The sequence below is a fragment of the Desmodus rotundus genome, chromosome 8, assembly GCF_022682495.2.
Source record: "Desmodus rotundus isolate HL8 chromosome 8, HLdesRot8A.1, whole genome shotgun sequence".
NCBI classification, from domain to species: Eukaryota; Metazoa; Chordata; class Mammalia; order Chiroptera; family Phyllostomidae; genus Desmodus; species Desmodus rotundus.
This window is the reverse complement of record NC_071394.1, coordinates 129384925-129402132: the sequence shown is the minus strand read 5'-3', so window position 1 is coordinate 129402132 and position 17208 is coordinate 129384925. Positions and strand designations below refer to the sequence as shown.

The 17208-nt window shown below is 46.7% G+C and overlaps 2 protein-coding genes across 14 annotated transcripts in view; one reads left to right on the top strand and one right to left on the bottom strand.

The window, feature by feature from the left end:
• The window catches only part of KLHL18 (kelch like family member 18), a 45733-nt gene extending 44161 nt beyond the window's left edge, over positions 1-1572 (bottom strand). For 2 of the 4 annotated variants that reach the window (XM_045200211.3, XM_024566169.4), the window contains exon 1: positions 1241-1572. In XM_045200211.3, coding sequence (XP_045056146.1) covers positions 1241-1369 — 129 coding nt within the window. In that variant the 5' untranslated portion in view covers positions 1370-1572. The remainder of the gene's footprint in view (positions 1-1240) is intronic. The other 2 variants (XM_045200212.2, XM_053929399.1) reach the window with 2 other exon arrangements.
• Positions 1561-17208, top strand: part of KIF9 (kinesin family member 9) — a 41093-nt gene continuing 25445 nt past the window's right edge. For 3 of the 10 annotated variants that reach the window (XM_071222140.1, XM_024565778.4, XM_071222142.1), the window contains exons 1-6: positions 1746-1836; positions 2786-3028; positions 6661-6758; positions 8677-8842; positions 10653-10759; positions 12846-13070. In XM_071222140.1, the coding sequence (XP_071078241.1) occupies positions 2842-3028; positions 6661-6758; positions 8677-8842; positions 10653-10759; positions 12846-13070 (783 nt within the window). In that variant the 5' untranslated portion in view covers positions 1746-1836; positions 2786-2841. Of the gene's footprint in view, positions 1837-2775; positions 3029-6660; positions 6759-8676; positions 8843-10652; positions 10760-12845; positions 13071-17208 lie in introns of those variants that run through there. The other 7 variants (XM_045200204.3, XM_045200205.3, XM_045200207.3 and 4 more) reach the window with 7 other exon arrangements.

Sequence of the window (17208 nt, the reverse complement as noted above, 5' to 3'; positions counted from 1 at the left end):
CCTCCACTGTAATTCTGGGTGTTTAGTGTTTGGTTCTGCTAGAGCCGGGTGAATGAACTCTTTCTGTTCTATAACATTTAGAGTGATGAAAAACTTATGTCAGTAAAGATTAAAGTAAAAGAAACCCCTTATGCCAGGCATTATTAAAAAAAATGCCACAAATGTTCTCATTTAATCCTCACACTAAGACTGAGAATTAGGAATCATCTCTATTTTTGCTTTTGGAAAACAGATGCTTAGAGAAATTAACATGCCCAAGGTTATAACCAGGTTTTTAATCCAAATCCTTAAATCTCCAAAGTCACCCGTAGCCATTCTACTCTACCATCTCCAGAGGTTTGACTCAAATACTTGGAGAAAAAGTGTCCTTACCCTTGGAGAAAATAAGAGCAAAAATAGCTCTGTATAGTATTACTTCATTTTTAAACGGCGTCCTCCAGACGCTGAGGGTTTTGCAGCCAAAGCCCAGCAGGGAACAGGCTTCCAGCAGCATCTCCCCACCCGGGGGGCTCCAGATGGCTCAGCAGCTGGCCCAGCAGCAGCCCAGCAGCCTCTCCAGCAGGAATAAAGGCAAAATACAGGAGGAAGGCTGGCTCTGGCGCCCAGAATACCAGCAGGGAACAAGTGGTTATGACATCCCGCTCCACGCAGCCCATCCGTCCACTCTCCGTGACCTGGGTGGTGGTGGTGGTAGTGGTGGGAGGTATCCCAGGGTGGGGCAGAGTAGCTGCCCACACCAAAAGATTTCCAGATCCGATTTTAAAAGCTCATGAGAGACAAGGTGCTAATCCAACCATCAGGGGCAAGCAATGACTGCTAAGGAAAACCCTGTGTTTCTACAACACAGCTAACTTCGAGGGCACAAAGAATGTCTACAGTGACAAGAGAAGGTGCTTCGGGGCTGCCTATTAGAATGTAGAGACAGCCACCATCCCTTCCTCTACGCGGGGGGCTTCAAGTCAATTTTCTCTTGTCTATGACAGAAAAGGGAGGCGGGCACCCCGATGTCTCCCGTTCCAAGGGCCTCAGCAGCGCGCCTCTCAGCCTTTCCTTCTAAGGGCTGAGAGGCTGTGTCAGTCCATCAACCCAACGCAGCCCCAAGCCTCCTCTCCCTCTGTCCCCTACAAACCTTTCCCCACCCATCTGCCCACTAAACCTCGCTTCCCCAATCGGCCCCGCCCCTCTTTCCTCCCCAAACGGTCCCTTTTCCCTCATCTACAAGCCGCCCAGCCATCGGTACCTTGAGCGTCACATCGCACAGCTTGCCCTGCCGCCGGATCTCCTCCATGACGCCGTAGCCGCGACTAGGCAACTCGGACACGGAGAAGTGCACCAAATCTTCCAGCTCCTCCACGCCGTCCTCCACCATCTTCCCCGGCCGCCGCGACTGCGCAGGCCTCGCCGGCCGGCTCTAAACTAATCAGGGCGGGGCGCGGACCCGCGCCGACGACGGCTGCGGCGCAGCCCTGGGACTAGACGGGCCTGCGCGGCCGCCGTAGTTAGAGATTGCTCTGCGCCGGAAGCTCTGCGGCCCCGCTTCCTGGTTCCTGAACAGCCTCCATGCTCTTAGCTCGACCCTTGTCTCGCGTCTGCAGCTGCCGCATTCTTCCTAGAATCAACGGTCCCATCTCACGTTTTCCCGATTCTGCACTGACTTTACTCGTATCTCAAGGGAGAACCACAGACTTCATTTCCGCCACCACTCCGCTACTTCCGGAACCTCCGGAAGCGGCCCGTTACCATGGTGGCTGTGTATACAGCCGGGGTGTCGCGCTCACTGGTTTTCCCTCGCAGCAGTGGCAGCGGACGCGCTTCAGCAAGGCTACCTCCGTCGCGGTGAGCAGGGGCCACGCGCTGTCGGGGTGGGATGAAGGGGGTCCGGGAGGGGGTGTACGCCCGGGCGGCGGACAGCGGCTGGGGTCCAAACATCGCTTCACCTGGAGTCCACCAGCTTGGCTCCCTGATCTGCGAAACCTGGCAGTGCAGGAAGCAGCTTCGCAGGGGCCCCTTTTGCTTTGTTGAAAGCTTGCGGTTTTCGGACCTAACGTTCCCTGGCCACACGAGGGTCCTACGTCGTGCCTGATGTTCAGAGGGAGTGAGGCAGGGGACGAGAGGTTTTCTGCACTTCTGAACACTTAACGGTTTTCAACTGCAGGGGTCTTTAGGATCGATAGTCTGAGCCCTTTGCTTTACAGATGAGGGAACTGCTCCAGAGAAGGACAGGAGTGTTCCTACCACCCACTGCTTCCCAGTCTCCGCAAAGGGGTCTGGCATGTTGGGTGAGAAAAAGGAGAAAGGCCAGTTCTGCCTGGATCCAAGTTTTTAGTGTAGTCCAAGGCTGGGCGCGTTTGACCCCTGTTTGGGGGGCGGTTCAGAGTGGCTATTAAGATTTCCCATGAGAGCCTCTGGTCTGGACAGGAGTGCTGGAAGATAGGGACCCACCTGGTGCCTACTGTCCCAGCATATACTCTCTCTCCTTTTATCGAGTCTTCAGATGCTGGGTGACAGTTCTGTTCATTCCTATCCCTAAAACAAAACGAGAAAAGCGGGAGCCTCTAGAGCAGGGAGTTTTATTTACATCGGAAATATCTAAGGGTAGTACTTGTGAGAGTGGCATTCATCACAAGGTCCCGAGGTCCCTACTAAAAAGGAGAGCGTGGTGAGGGAGCTGAACATGGCTTCTTGAAAGTGGTGCTTGGAAACCAGGTGTCTCCTAGAAGGGTTGTGGGCTTATGGTTTGGTGTGGGAGGGGAGTGACATTATATGCCCCTTGAGACTCTCTCAGTAGTGACCGAAGATGGACCCACATATGGAGATTCAGCCACTCTCTGACTTCCAACCATGACCATCACCACCAACCACCATTTCACGAGCTCCTGCTCTGTGCGGGGCACTGTTCTGGACATTGAGGGGGGATTCAGAAGAGATAAAAGGCACAGCCCTATCTCTCAAGCAGCTTGTAACTTAATTGGGGAGCTGAAACCCACTCAAATGATGCGGCGTAAGAACAGTAACAAGAATTATTTCAGTAAGTGCAAGATGGCATGGGGTCCCCAAATGTCTGGGTGTTGAGGGGCTGTGGCGTAGCAGACTCACAGGAGGGGTGTAGTGAATAAACAAGGCTTGCCTCTGGGGGGTGTGGCTCCTGGCATACCTGGAGCCATGGGTGTGAGCATGGCGAGGGCCTTGGGAAGCATGGATAGGTTGACTGCTTGTGCATGTGCATGCTGGCAAATTGCAGGGCAGAGAAGGGGCAGGCTCTGAGGGGAGGGTGATGCTTGGAGCTGGCCTGTGCTGCCCTTGTGCTGTCAGTGGGTGTGGGCTGCCAGGAGGGAGGCCTGGGCACCCGCCCCCACAGGCTATCCTACTGCATGGTACTTTCCAGAGGGTCCCCTGGGCAGGAGGATGGGCCCTCAAACTGGCACGGGGAATGGTTCCCAGAGCTTTAGAGATTGAGGGTATTTGCTTGAGTCAAAACACACCTCTCTCCGTTCTCAACTTCCCAGTAGTCTAGAGCAGTGACTTTCAACCAGTGTGCCTCAAGAATTCTTAAAACGTGAAACACCTGTTTAGTCAGGGGCTCTCACTGACCTCTTTTCCCTTAGATCGTCAAATTAAAAAATGACAGCAGCCAACACAACAATGGCTGTCTGGTGTGAATGAATCAAAGTTACACCTATTTTTTGGTCAGATCAGCAAAAAATACATTTTTTAGTGTGCTGCAGCGTTTTGGAAATTAGTTTATGTGTGCCGTGAGATGAAAAAGGTTGAAAACTGCTAGCCTAGGTGAAAGTGAACTTGGAGATAAGAAGCTCTCTTCAGTTTACTCAATTAAGGATTCATGTTATAGCTATTTGTGGATTTTTGTTTCTTTTTTTGTTGTTCAAGTACAGTTGCCTCCATTCCCCCCTCCCCTGCCACTACTCTCCCCCGCCCCCACCTCCCACCCTCAAGTTTCTAAAGATCAATTTTGCAGACAAAGATTTCAGAACTAAAATTGGACGAGCCGTTATCTTTGCTCACCCGAATACCTGTCATATTCATTTTCTAAAAATTAAAAGGTCTGAATGATCCCATGGTGGAGAAGACTTCCATGAAATCATCACTTGAGGAATGTAGGAGGTGGGCACATACTCTACAATAGGCAAATATGAAAGTAACATGCTTGCTTATTTATGCAGCTGACGGGCTGGTAACTAGGGTTAGAGTTTTAGGTCCACATCACTGACACTAAAAGGAAAGGGTAGGGCCTGTTTCTGTTTAACTTGCTTCTGTACATACTTCATGCCACTTGATGAGAGTTAATATAATTGCTGGAGGAAATCAAGTGGTCCCCACAAGTGTCTAGAAATGTGGAAGTATATTAATAATATTTTTAAAACATGAAGTCATTGTTATTCAGTAACACTCACTGAACTTAGATAATACATGTAAAATGTTAACATTCTTTTTAAAATTAAAAAAATATATTTTATTTATTTTTAGACACAGGGGAAAGGAGGGAGAAAGAGAGAAACATCCATCTGTGAGAGAGACATCAATAGGTTGCCTCTTGCACGCCCCCAATCAGGGACCTGGCCTGGAACCCAGGCATGTGCTCTGACCAGAGTTCTAACCGGTGACCACTGGCTTTGCGGGCTGATGCTCAGGTAACTGAGCCACACAGGTCAGGGTTCATAGAATTTTTAAAAAATATTTTATTTATTTATTTATTTTTAGAGGAGAAGGGAAGAAGAAAGAGAGGGAGAGAAACATCAATGGGTAGTTGCCTCTCGCACATCCTTTACTGGGGAGCTGGCCTGCAACCCTGGCGTGTTCCCTGACTGGGAATCGAACCAGTGACCCTTTGATTCACAGGCCCGCACTCAATCCACTGACTTACACCATCCATGGCTCAAATGATTTTTAAAAAGAAGAAAGGAGTAAAGAAAAAGCATTAGATGGGTTGTAGAAAAATTATACATAAAATTAGAAATTTTAGAACATTTTTTAAAATCTTGGAATAATTTAAAATTGCATTCTGTTAGTTTTCCCAATAGTTTTGAACAATGAGATTATTTTGTATATTTTCCTGGACCTTTTTATCTTTTCTAGTACGACTTCACCAGATTTAATACAATTGATAGTTACAGATCGGTTTTTTAAAAATATAATCTTCATTATATTTTTTTCCATTATAATTTAGGCCCCTTCAGATAGGTTTTCACTTAGCTTTCCATAGAGCTCTCAATAGTTAATCCTTTGTCATCTGTGTATAAGGTGCATCTAAAAAGCTGATTGGTTCAAGTTCCCCTTAAAACGATTAGAATCATGCAATTATTCTGCTTAATAACCGTCTTGCTTCTCCACTCTGTCAAGGCTAGAACCAAAACTTACTGTCTAGTCAGCATTAAATGCTTTTCCCAGACACCGCCAGGAGAGGACCTAGGGTCGTATGACAGAGGATGAGATCTCTGTTACCGCTGGGGGTGGGGGGCGGTACAGTTCAGTTTTTTAAAATGGTAACGCTTTGGACAAGGTCTTTGAGATCGTTAAAAGGTTAACATCCCCCTTTTGTACTATCTCCTGAGTTAGTTTTAACTGTTTATGGTGTTTATGGCCCTTACCTTGAAAAAGTCTTTTCCTTATAAGACAGCTCTGCATAATGGAAGGGCATTTACCTAAATCGCCTCCCTGTCACTTGTATCTATAAGCATTCACTCATCGTTTTCTGTGAAGCTACACGGAATGTTTATTTTAGCATTTTATTATCCATGGTAATTATTTGTGATTGTATCAATGAAAAAATACACATATATATGTTTCTGCCTGAAATAAAATGATGAGAACATAGTTTGGTTTCAGGAGAGAAAGAGGAAAGAGGGGACTGTCGGTGATTTTTCTCCCAGTGGAGGGCCAGAGAAGAAAGAATATTTGATGATGGTCTAGATTAAATATACTTTGTAGCAAATCTGTCTTCTCACCAAAGTTTATCTGATGGAGGTAGAGGAGGAGGTGCTGCATGTGAAGTAAGGTATGTTAATGAAAAAAGAATTAGTTTTTTTTTTTAAGATTTTATATTTATTTATTTTTAGAGAGAGGGAAAGGGAGGGAGGAAGAGGGGGAGGACAATAGTGATGTGTGGTTGCCTCTCACGTGGCCACCCCTGGGGACCTGTCCCACAACCCAGGCATGTGCTGTGACTGAGAATTGAACCAGCGACCCTTTGGCTCACAGCCTGCACTCAGTCCACTGAGCTACACCAGCCCGGGTGGAAAAGAATTAGTTTTAAGACTCTTCAACATAAGTATTGTATTTTCAAGGAAAATATAATGAACGAGGCAAAGCATATGTGGACTCGGATACAGAACATTTCTAGAAGCCCCAGCTAAGATTAGAACATAAAAGGGAACACTCTTTGCCCTGTATTTTCTTGGATGAGGGGCTCACTGGTGGAAGGCGGTGAGGCAACCTGTAACATAGGAAGTGCACTTATATGCTGAGCAGCGTCCTGTGAGCAGAGCACCAGAATGCTAAGCAGTAAACAGGAAGACTGGCTCCCAGTGGGACAGGAAGTCATGGACTATGCCTCACTCCTTTCTCATCTGCTTAATGAATGACACCTCCCCTCTCGTTGTTTGATGATGACTACTGAAAATTTTCCGATTTTCTTCTTTTTAGCTAGAATGAGTACAAAAAAAAAAGTACATGCATTCGTCCGCGTCAAACCCACTGATGACTTTGCTCATGAGATGATCAGATACGGAGATGACAACAAAGTAAGTGCAGTGTATTTGCCTTGACCCACCCGGGCCGCTCTCTCCTACCTGTCTAGAGTGTGACCGTCTCTAAACAACCTTTTTTTTTTAAAGATTTTATTTATTTGCCCTGGCTGGTATGGCTCAGTGGATTGAGCACCGGCCTTCGAACCAAAGGGTTGCTGGTTCGATTCATGGTCTAGGGCACATGCCTGGGTTGCAGGCCAGGTCCCTGGTAGGGGACTTGTGAGAGGCAACCACACATTGATGTTTCTGTCCCTCTCTTTCTCCCTCCCTTCCCCTCTCTAAAATAAAATAAAATAAATAAATAAAAGAGAAAGAGAGGGAAAGAAACATCTATCAGTTGCCTCCCACGTGCCCACAACCAGGGACAGTCTGCAACCCAGGCACGTGCCCTGACTGGGAATCGAATCCACAACCTGTCAGTTTGTAGGCTGGTGCTCAGTCCCCTGAGCCACACCAGCCAGGGCCCAGACAACCTTTTAAGGACCAAGACAGAACTGGTAAAAGTCCAGGTGGACTCTAGAGTCCATCAAGTCCAGACTATTCCCCTGCAGTGCCGTTGATGAGGAAACTCATGAAATCCCCGTTTTTAATTGTCTTTTGATGAGTAAGTTTGTCCTTGTGTCTGACACAGAAAAACTGACATTCGTGATCAGATCTTCTGTCACCTCATCTCCTGGAAAGGGCACAATAAGAACGTCTCAGGGTGATTACTGTTAAATTTACCAAAGCAGTGGGAGAAACTCGTATTGAGAGAACTAGAAAGATTTATTCTTACCCGTCCTCATGTCCTCACCGCTGTCCTGAGAACCTTTCTGACGACTGTGACAGGCTTAGGACAGCTTGAGAGTGTGGGATGTTTTCATTCAGCAAACGTCTGTGGATCCACTGTGGGCAACACTGAGACATTCTTTAAGGGAAGAATTCAAGGGCAAACTGCCCACACTTCCAAAGTCCTCGCAGACAGAAAAAAGTTCACGTGTCGCTCTGTGAGGTGCACCCCGCTGGACGTAGTTTCAGGGAACACAGAAGCACAGGGCAGTTTCATGTGTGAATGGACCAAGCCTCTCTAGTTCTTAGTATTTCTGTGTGTGGCCACGTCTTGGCTCCAGGTGAGGGCAGTCAGTATAAGATTCCCATGGGCTTCTGTTTGCATCCAGAGTCCCCATTGCAAAGATGGGAATCTACCATTGACCTAACCCAGGGTGTTCTTAAACCAGCTGCTGCCACAGTGGCTTGCTATCCAGGGATCTAAAAATCGAAAAAAAATTTTTTTTTAGAAATCTTTTCATCTAGAAATCAGCAGATTACAAGTAGGTAGCCATCCCTGGTTTACTCTAATACCGGTGAGTACCTCCATCTGACCAGACCAGAGCCTGTTCTGTTGCTGTTACTCCATCGTCGCTCACACGGGCCATGGTGTCTCTGTGGGAGCAGGTGCTCGGCAGGATGCTGAGGGAGGCCTCGCTGCCAGGGACCAGGGAGAGAGATGGAGCGCAAGCCTAGCCCCTGTCACTAAGCCCACTGTTCCCTCTGGCCTGATTCGAGGCCTCCCTGTGCTTACTGAATGTACTAAGGCTGGTTTAATGAAAACGTGGCAAGTGTGCTTCACCCCACGTCATGGGTGGGGAAACCAAGACATCGTCCTGTGAACTCGGGGGAGGTGCACCAAAACTCCAGTCTCCTGACCCTCCCAGCTTAAGGGTTGTGTGGCCTCCCCGAAGGGGCTTCCTTCTCCCGAAGGGGCTTCCTTCTCCCGTCCCAAAGAGATCATCCGGGAGATCAGCCCATGCCGTTCTTCCTAAAGCTTACCTCCTCTGCTTCCTCCAGACCAGGCCTCAGCCAACGGTGAGTTTTTTACACGTTTCCTAACAAATATTAACTTATCTCCCCCTCTCTCCCTCTCTTTTCCTAGACCATTGACATTCACTTTAAAAAAGATACTCGGAGAGGAGTTGTCAATAACCAGCAGACAGACTGGTCGTTCAAGCTGGACGGAGTTCTCCATGATGCCTCCCAAGACTTGGTTTATGAGACCGTCGCGAAGAATGTGGTTTCCCAGGCCCTCGATGGCTATAACGGTAATTTAGTTAATCAACTATTTGTCTTAAGAACCTGTGGTACCCCTCACGGAGGAAGAGATAACAAGTATTATATGGTGAATAAAATAAAACAGAGCCTCACTTACTAACTTCTGTTTGCTTATTTGTCTGTCTCCATGTTCTTGATAATTTGCTTGGTGACATTGTGGGCGTGGTTTGACCCAGCGTCCCGGACCCTACCTTCATGGGAAGGACCCTGGCTCTCTAGCAGTCACGGGGATTCACCCGTTACCCTGTTTCAAATGTCTCAGGTATTCGTGTTGAAGATAATGCCCTTAGGATGACTTTGATGGAGCCCACACATCTTTCCCTAGGCGTCCAGCTCGGAGCCGTTTCCATTCATCCTGTCAGCACGATCTGCTGTTCCTGTTCTAGTGCAGGGTCACATGTAAATAATACCCCTGGAAACATGAGTACAGTTTGATTTCTTAATAAATTAAAAGCAGCTTTATTAGGAAATTTTTACAAACTTGTTCAGTGTAAGATTGTTTAAAAATCTTTTTCTCTTCACCCTTTACCCTCTTCTTCCTCGCGCCCTGCTCCTTTCCTTCTATTATGTTTTTAAAGATTTTAAAATCCTCAGAATGTATCAGTTTGTTGATTTTGCCCTTATGGTGGCTGCTGACTAGAATGTTACCGTTTGCTGCTTTTAGGTCTGTTTAAAAGTCCCTTGAGAGTAGATGCTCAAAGGTTGTGATTGCTTCCTGCGATAACAGAGCTGTGGTCCTCATCGGCCCTGAGGGGCTGTGGGCCTGAGGAGTAGAGACAAGGGAACTAAAAGCCCAGGGAGGTTAAAAGCTTTGGGCCCTGGATGCTAGGGAACCACAAATGGGTTCTGAGTCCCAGCTGAAGTGACTCACTCCTATCTGCACTTTTTTGTCGGGCTAATGGACACTCCTGAATTCCAGCTTAAACTCTGAATTAAGGCCCCTACTAACCCCAGGAACTAGAGCGTCTGTGTGGCAAAGGCAAACACTGATTTCCATGGCACAGCACTGCCTGGCAGGTCTGCTGTGTCAACGACTGGGAGCAGCCTTTGGGATGGGGTCGGCTCAGGAGCGGATGGGAACCGAAGCCCAGGGTAACTGCATAGTTTGTGTCCTGGAGCCTGGTGGTGATGGTGGACCTGAGGGTAGACCCAGCAGATGCGAGAGGTGCCAGTGAGAGTCTTCCCAGAGAGGGCAGTGCCACCAGATCAGGACCTGGTCACGGTGGTCTGTTTCTGGAAGTGGCATGGGACCTACTGGCAGCCCTGTTTGGTCCTGTGGGAACTTGCAGTCTACAAAGAATTCTCACCATTCACAGGAAATGCCTTTCCCACTCCTACCTCTTCAGGGGGGGTTTGAAAGCCCTTCTTGCCTCCTGCCAGGCCAGCCCTGAGCCCTGAGCCCTGGCTGTTCATGGCCTTACTGCGGAAGGGCTGGAGTTCAATGCCCTTACCTCTTTCCTCACCTTTCTAGGAAAATTCCCAAGTCCTCTGTTCCCCGGGATTCCCTGCTTTCCTCAGAAGCTCTAGGGTCGGATCAGCTCTTTCTTGATGGAGGGAACAGTGGAGCAGAATATGGACTGTGGAGTCAGAGCAGATGTCCATGTTCTGACCGTTTATGTCCCTATTTCCCTGCCCACCCACCCTGTGTGGCAGGAATTCCTGTTTTCTTTGGCTGGCCCTGATGGTTACCTTCACGCCAGGATCCTGGCCGGCAGTGGGTATGCCAGGAGATGGGAGAACTATCTATCCGTGGAGCTCTTTTCCTGGATGTCACCAAGTCATGTTTTGAAATGTTTGCAGGCACCATCATGTGTTATGGGCAGACGGGAGCCGGCAAGACATACACCATGACTGGGACAACTGAGAATTACCAGCACCGGGGGATCCTCCCTCGTGCCCTGCAGCAGGTAGAGAGTGGGCCCGTGGGTGGGATGCCATCCAAGTCCCCTCTACTAGATGCAGCTAACCATGCGCCAGCCACTGGAGACAGTGGGGTCAAGCTGCAAAGCAGCTGCAGCCTTCAAGGTCAACAGGATGCACATGGTGGGGGGGTTGTGTGGGAGTCAGCGTGTCAGAGGCCTCAGGAAACCGGGGGTTCAGGTTTCAGACTCTGGCCCACTCCCACACTGAGCCTGTTTCCTCGTCTGTGAAAGAGGGGGTGGGGAATGCTGACTGGCTTCATGCTTCTCTGATGGTCTGTGACCCTGTAACTGAGGATTTGGAGGTCTGAATCGTGTTCCTTCCTGGTTTTAATGAGGGATATGGACCTCACAGAGCTTCCTCACTGGCGGGCTATGACATCCACGCGCAGCCCCCAGTGAAAGAGCCAAGAGAGGCAGCAGAGCAGGACACGAGCTCTTGACTGAGCCTGCCCCAGGGGGTCTGGGAAGTGCGACTAAGGGCAGGATGGAAGGGTCTTCCTTTGGGGTTTGCTCGCCTGGGCTCTGTGAGGACCCCCTGAAAATAGGAGGCAAGGGCTTTTCCCCAAAAGCATCTGGAGCTTTTTAATCTGTCCTGTAAGAAGTGTAGATGTCCCTCTAGTATATAAACCATTGAAGCTCTGAATTTTGAAGCAATATCCTTAATAATCCACTGTCAGAGCTTCAGTATCTCAGATCTTAGCTGTCAGTGGTCTGGCCCAGTGCTGCCCAATAGAAATGAGATGTTTAGGCCACGTACGCAGTTTTGAGTTTTCCAGTAGCCACATTTTACAAAAGTAAAACAGGTGAAATCAATTTTAACAATATATTTTGTTTAACTCAGGATATCCAAAATATCACTTCTACGTGTAATCAGTATGAAAATTATTGAGGTTACTTTACATTCTTTTTCTCATCCTGAGTCTTTGAAATCTGGCGTGTATTTTACACTCACAGCACATTTCAATTTTAGACACTAAGGATTCATCAGAAATACTTGATCTGTATTTAGACTTCATAAAATCCACAATTGAAAAAGTAGATTTACAAGCTCAAGTTGTCCCAAACATACTTAAAGGTTTACCAATAACCGACTTTAGTGTTAGTTTTTAAGTTTCAATGTCAATGCATTGAAAGTACATAAAATGTAAAATTCACTTCCTCATTTGCACCAGCCATGTTGTGAGGGCTCAGCAGCCACCGCTGGCTGGTGTCCGCCGTGTTGGACAGCACAGACCGAGGTTGTTAGGGGAAAACCAGCCTTCAAGGATCAATGAGCCCAACTCCCCATTGGACAGATAAGAAAATTAAGGTCCAGAGATCGGAAAGGACCAGTTCAAAGTCACCTGCTGATAAGTACTAGGGAGAGGATTAGGAGTTGAGAAAGCTGAGTTCTGGCTTTGCTTCTTCCCTTACTAGCTGAGTGGCCATAGACAAGTCACATTACTGCATGGAGCTTCCCACAGATGGGCATTGCCCTCCCTGCTTCAGTCACAGGGAATTAAGGGGGTGGAATGAAGTCACGCGTGTGAGCCCTAACTGGTGTGGATCAGTGGACTGAGCACCGACCTGTGAATGGAAAGGTCACTGGTCAGGGCTCATGCCTGGGTGTAGGCCAGGTCCCCAGTTGGGGGCTAGCAAGAGGCAACCACACATTGATGTTTCTCTCCCTCTCTTTCTCCCTGCCTTCCCCTCTCTCTAAAAGCAATAAATAAATAAGGCCTTAAAAAAGGATGGATGTGAAAGAGGCTTATATCTGGGGAGACCCCATAAAACAAGAGGTTGTCACTCCAGAGTTTTTTCTATTCATCATGCCTCTGCTTCTTGGAATTGTATGAGTGTGAACCAATCTGTAAGTCAGGCCTCACAAAAACAAAACGATATTAAACGTCACCCAACGGACTAAGCATTTTAATAATTGTTGCTGATGACCAGCACACCAGCTAGACTGTAAATTCTTTTAGGACAAGGATCATACTTCTTGACGTCCCCTCCTGAGGTCAGAACTCCTCTAACACTAGTTGGTCATTGCAGTTCTGCACTTGGTGACCGCCGTCCCCAATCTCTCATCCAGGTTTTCAGGATGATCGAGGAACGCCCCACACATGCCGTCACTGTGCGTGTTTCTTACCTGGAGATCTATAACGAGAGCCTGTTTGATCTCCTGTCCACTCTGCCCTATGTCGGACCCTCAGTCACACCAGTGACCATCGTGGAAAACCCTCAAGGGGTCTTCATTAAAGGCCTGTCGGTCCACCTCACAAATCAAGAAGAGGATGCGTTCAGCCTCCTTTTTGAGGTGAGATAATCAGGTCTAAGGGTTTTTTCTTACCTCCCACCTTTCCTCCTCCTTTTCCTTCCTCCCTTCCTTTTTTTCATTTTTTTCCTCCCTTCTTCTTAGTTTTTTTACTTTGATAATCAGAATGAAAATTAATATACTCATTTAGCAATTTTAGCTAGTACCGAAAAAAAAGGAATTAAAAAATTCATTTATTTGCTTTCTACATATGGCAATAATGTATATTTTGGCCCTTCTAGTCTTTTTTCCTGTGCAGTTTTTTCTTTACATAGTTGAAATTGTCCTCCCTACCCATTTAACATTAAATCATGGGCCTTTGTGGGAGAGAAAAAAAATAAGGATTAATGTTCTTGGTATATAAAAGCTTCTGCAAATTAATTTAAAGATTCCACAATGTATGCCATTCTTTTTTAAAAGGCATATTGGTTGGAACTTTTATACATTGCTGGTGAAGTGTAAAATGGTGCAGCCATTTTGGCAGTTTACTAAAAAGTTAAACATTAATTTTATCTACAGGACCTAGTGATTCTACTCCTAGAAATCCACCCCCCAAAAATGCAAGTGTATCTTCCTGTCTGTGTCTCCAATTTTGAGAGCAGTGATTTCCTGTGACCTCACTTCGCTTACAGATTTAAGAAAGGCTGTGGCTTGTTCAGTGTGCTCAGCTTTTCACTGTTGTTAAGATAAAGTGGTAACTCCCAAGCTTCTTACATGTGGAACCAGAAACTGGAATAATAATATCTTTAGATTTATTTTCTACTTTCCTAAGTCTCTCTTCTGCAGATTAGTATCTAATCATCTCTTTTAATTTCTTTTTTTTTTTTTAAGATTTTATTTATTTATTTTTAGAGAGAGGGGAAGGGAGGGAAAAAGAAAGGGAGAGAAACACCAATGTGTGATTGCCTCTTGCACACCCCCAACTGGGGACCTGGCCCATAACCCAGGCATGTGTCCAGACTGGGAATCGAACCAGCGACCTTTTGGTTCACAGACTGGCGCTCAATCCACTGACCCACCACGGCTGAACATTAAACCAGCCACGGCTGTCTTTTTAATTTCAAGTATTCAATTTTTTATTTCCAAAAGTTCTATTTTGCCCTCTTTTAACCTTAGTTATTTTTGCAGAATTTTATTCATTTCTCATAAAAGGGAAGTTTTTCATTCCCTTTTATTTCTTTAAAGCTTTTAAGCTTGCTTACTTGATATTCTTGATTTAACAGCCCCACTGTTTTACCGTCTGGTGGGGCAGTTTGGCAGTTCTGCGGATGGTCGTTGCATTGACTCTTGCCGACGGCGCCTCGTTTCTCTGTGTGTTTTGTGATTTGATTATGAGCTCTGCTTCCCTGGAGCTTTATTTGCGGCTTAGGTTGAGAATATCTTACTTTAGAGAAGGTTTTTTTTTTTTTCCTTTTGGGAGCCTGAGGATCATTACCAATCCAGGGCTTGTTTACTTACTTACTTATTTATTTATTTATTCATGCTTTATTTTTTGTTGTATTTTTCTTTTTCCATCCAGTGCCTTTTAAAATCAAATGTTTACTTTGAGGCTATCAGAACCTGTAAGTAGTACATACTTAGGCCCAATCTCATTTTCAGTGGAGGCTGTGATTGTGAATTCTTAGAGACATTATTTTACCCCTTCTATTCACAGACAGTTCCCGGGCTGAAATAGCTTCCTGCTCTCCACTTTCTGCAGCAGACCCCCCTCTATTTCCCTTTTGCCAAAGGGCATAGACTTCAGGGACGGAGGTTAATAGACACCTCCCTTGGGGAGACCCAAAGCTTTTTCTGCCTTTACCGGCTTGCTTGGATTACAAGGTGCTAAGTCCCAGACTGTGAAGGGTCTCTCCCACAAGTGTGCGTACACACACACACACACACACACACACAGAAACACCAGGCCTGTGCATCAGAAATCAGGGCTGCGGTACCTCACAGGGGTAATGGTGGCTTCAGTAGTGTTGTAGCACGGTTTCCTACACCCCAGCCTAGAGCGACACAGTGAGGGCACATGCCACGTGTATTTACAGAGGGGACGGGATGGGGAGGGTGTCTGCATTACTGGGAAGGAATTCCAGGGTTACGAATCTCAGAGCTTATACAGGAGCTGGTACTTGAGTCCTCTTCCCCCTGTGCTCCTAGAGAGAGATCTGGGGGTGGGGGTGGGCAGGTAGGGAGAATGAGAGAGGCGTTGCTTTTGTTTTGAAACGTAAGCAGATCCTCTCATGGGAAAGGTCTCTACCCTGGAATGTAAGCATTTGGCTCTGGAGGAGAAAGAAAGATTTTTGTCATCCTTTGAAAGGGAACAGATGGCTTGTGGGGGGCGGGGTGAGGAGTGGAAGGAGTCGGGGAGGGCACAGTGGCTCCAGGTCTACCACCCTTAGAATGGGAAGAGCAAATTACTCTGCTAGAAAAGAGATATTCCCTTTCTCTGCTATCTTTATAACTTAATTTCATTGCTCAGAGGAACACCAAGAAATCCAGCACTGACCGCCTCATGGCAGCCTGCAGGTGTCCTCAGGCCCGTGAAAGCTTTGGTTCCTGCTTACAGTCTGTGGATTCCACCTCCTGCTTTGTGCCTGGCCCCTGGGTACTGCCCTTACTTCCTTGTAGTCTCAGCCATGCATTCAAAGTTGGCTGGGCATCATCCCACAAAGCGAATGGTGGCTGGTTCAATTCCCAGTTGGGGCACGTGCATATTAGGTCATGGGTCTGTGGTTGAGGCATGAATGAGAGACAACCAGTCTATGTTTCTCTCATATTGATGCTTCTCTCCTTCTCTTTCTCCCTCCCTTTCCCTCTTTCTCTCTATCTAAAAAAAAAAAAAGGAAATTTTAAATATTCTATCTTTAGGTGTTTTGCTATGGCAGGATTTCTGAATACTTAGTCCACTGTTTTGCTGCTGAGATACATTACAAAAGGTGGACTTGAACTGGATTTCTTTCAAACTATGAAGACTTCCTCGTGAGCAAATCATTAATCTCGTCAAACCCCTACTTGCTCTTCTGTAAAAGTGGAGACATGAATAGTACCTTTTCCCAAAATGTTGTTATGAGACTCAGATGGGATCAGGCATTGTTTCTTTTCTTTTCTTTTCTTTTGCATCGAGGTATAATTGTCATATAACATTATATGGTTTAGGTGTACAGTGTAACAATTTGATGTTTGTACATACTGCAAAATGACAACCACAATAAGTCTAGTTAACATCTGTCCCCACACATAGCTCCAATGTCTCTTATGATGAGAAGTTTTTTTTTAAAAGATTTTATTTATTTATTTTAGAGAGAGGACGGGAGAGGGAAAGAGAGGCGGAGAAACATCACTGTGTGGTTGCCTCTCATGCGCCCCTCGTTGGGAACCTGGGCTGTATGTTGTTTCTCTCACACTGATGTTTCTCTTTCTTTCTCCCTCTCTTCCCCTCTCTAAAAATAAATGAATAAAATTGAAAAGAAATTTTAAAAAGCAGCTCACTCTAGGGTGGAGAAGGGAGAGGGAGAAACTGTGGTGACCAGGACACACAGTGGGACCTGTGCTCCCGGGGTGACAGGCTCCTGGACGGATGGGGTGGAGTGGGGGCGGTCAGCAAAGGACTCCTCGTGGAGGAAAGGCCACTTCTCAGGCTTTCGGATGTTGTTTAGTAGACGCCAGAAGGACAGGGAAGAGGACATTTCAGAAAGAGGGGACCGAACGATGAAGGTGAAGTGATATCTTACACTCTCTGTGCATGTCGCTGTATTCGTAGGACAGGTTTACAGAGAGAAGCCTGTAGAGATACAACCATGGGGGCCAGCTGGGCCTGCTCCACAGCCCGGGGCCCAGGACTTCCCCTCCTCTTTGGGTGCTCCACTCTCTCCAGGGGGCCATGGCATCACTGCTTCGGGCTTATCCATAGCCTTTCTCAGGGGCCTTTTTTCCCTCTAAGAACAGCCAATTCCCCCACACCTTTTAAATATATTCTGGTCATAGGGCCCAATCCTGTGAATTAGAGGCAAGGGCCTCCTGTCCCTTTAAAAATAAAAGTTATTGATTTTTTCCCCCAAATTTTAAAAGTATGGTATGTTCACTGTAAAAAAAAAAAAAAAAAAAAAAAAAAAAGGAAGCACAGACCAGTATAGAAAAGAAATACGCCCCAACC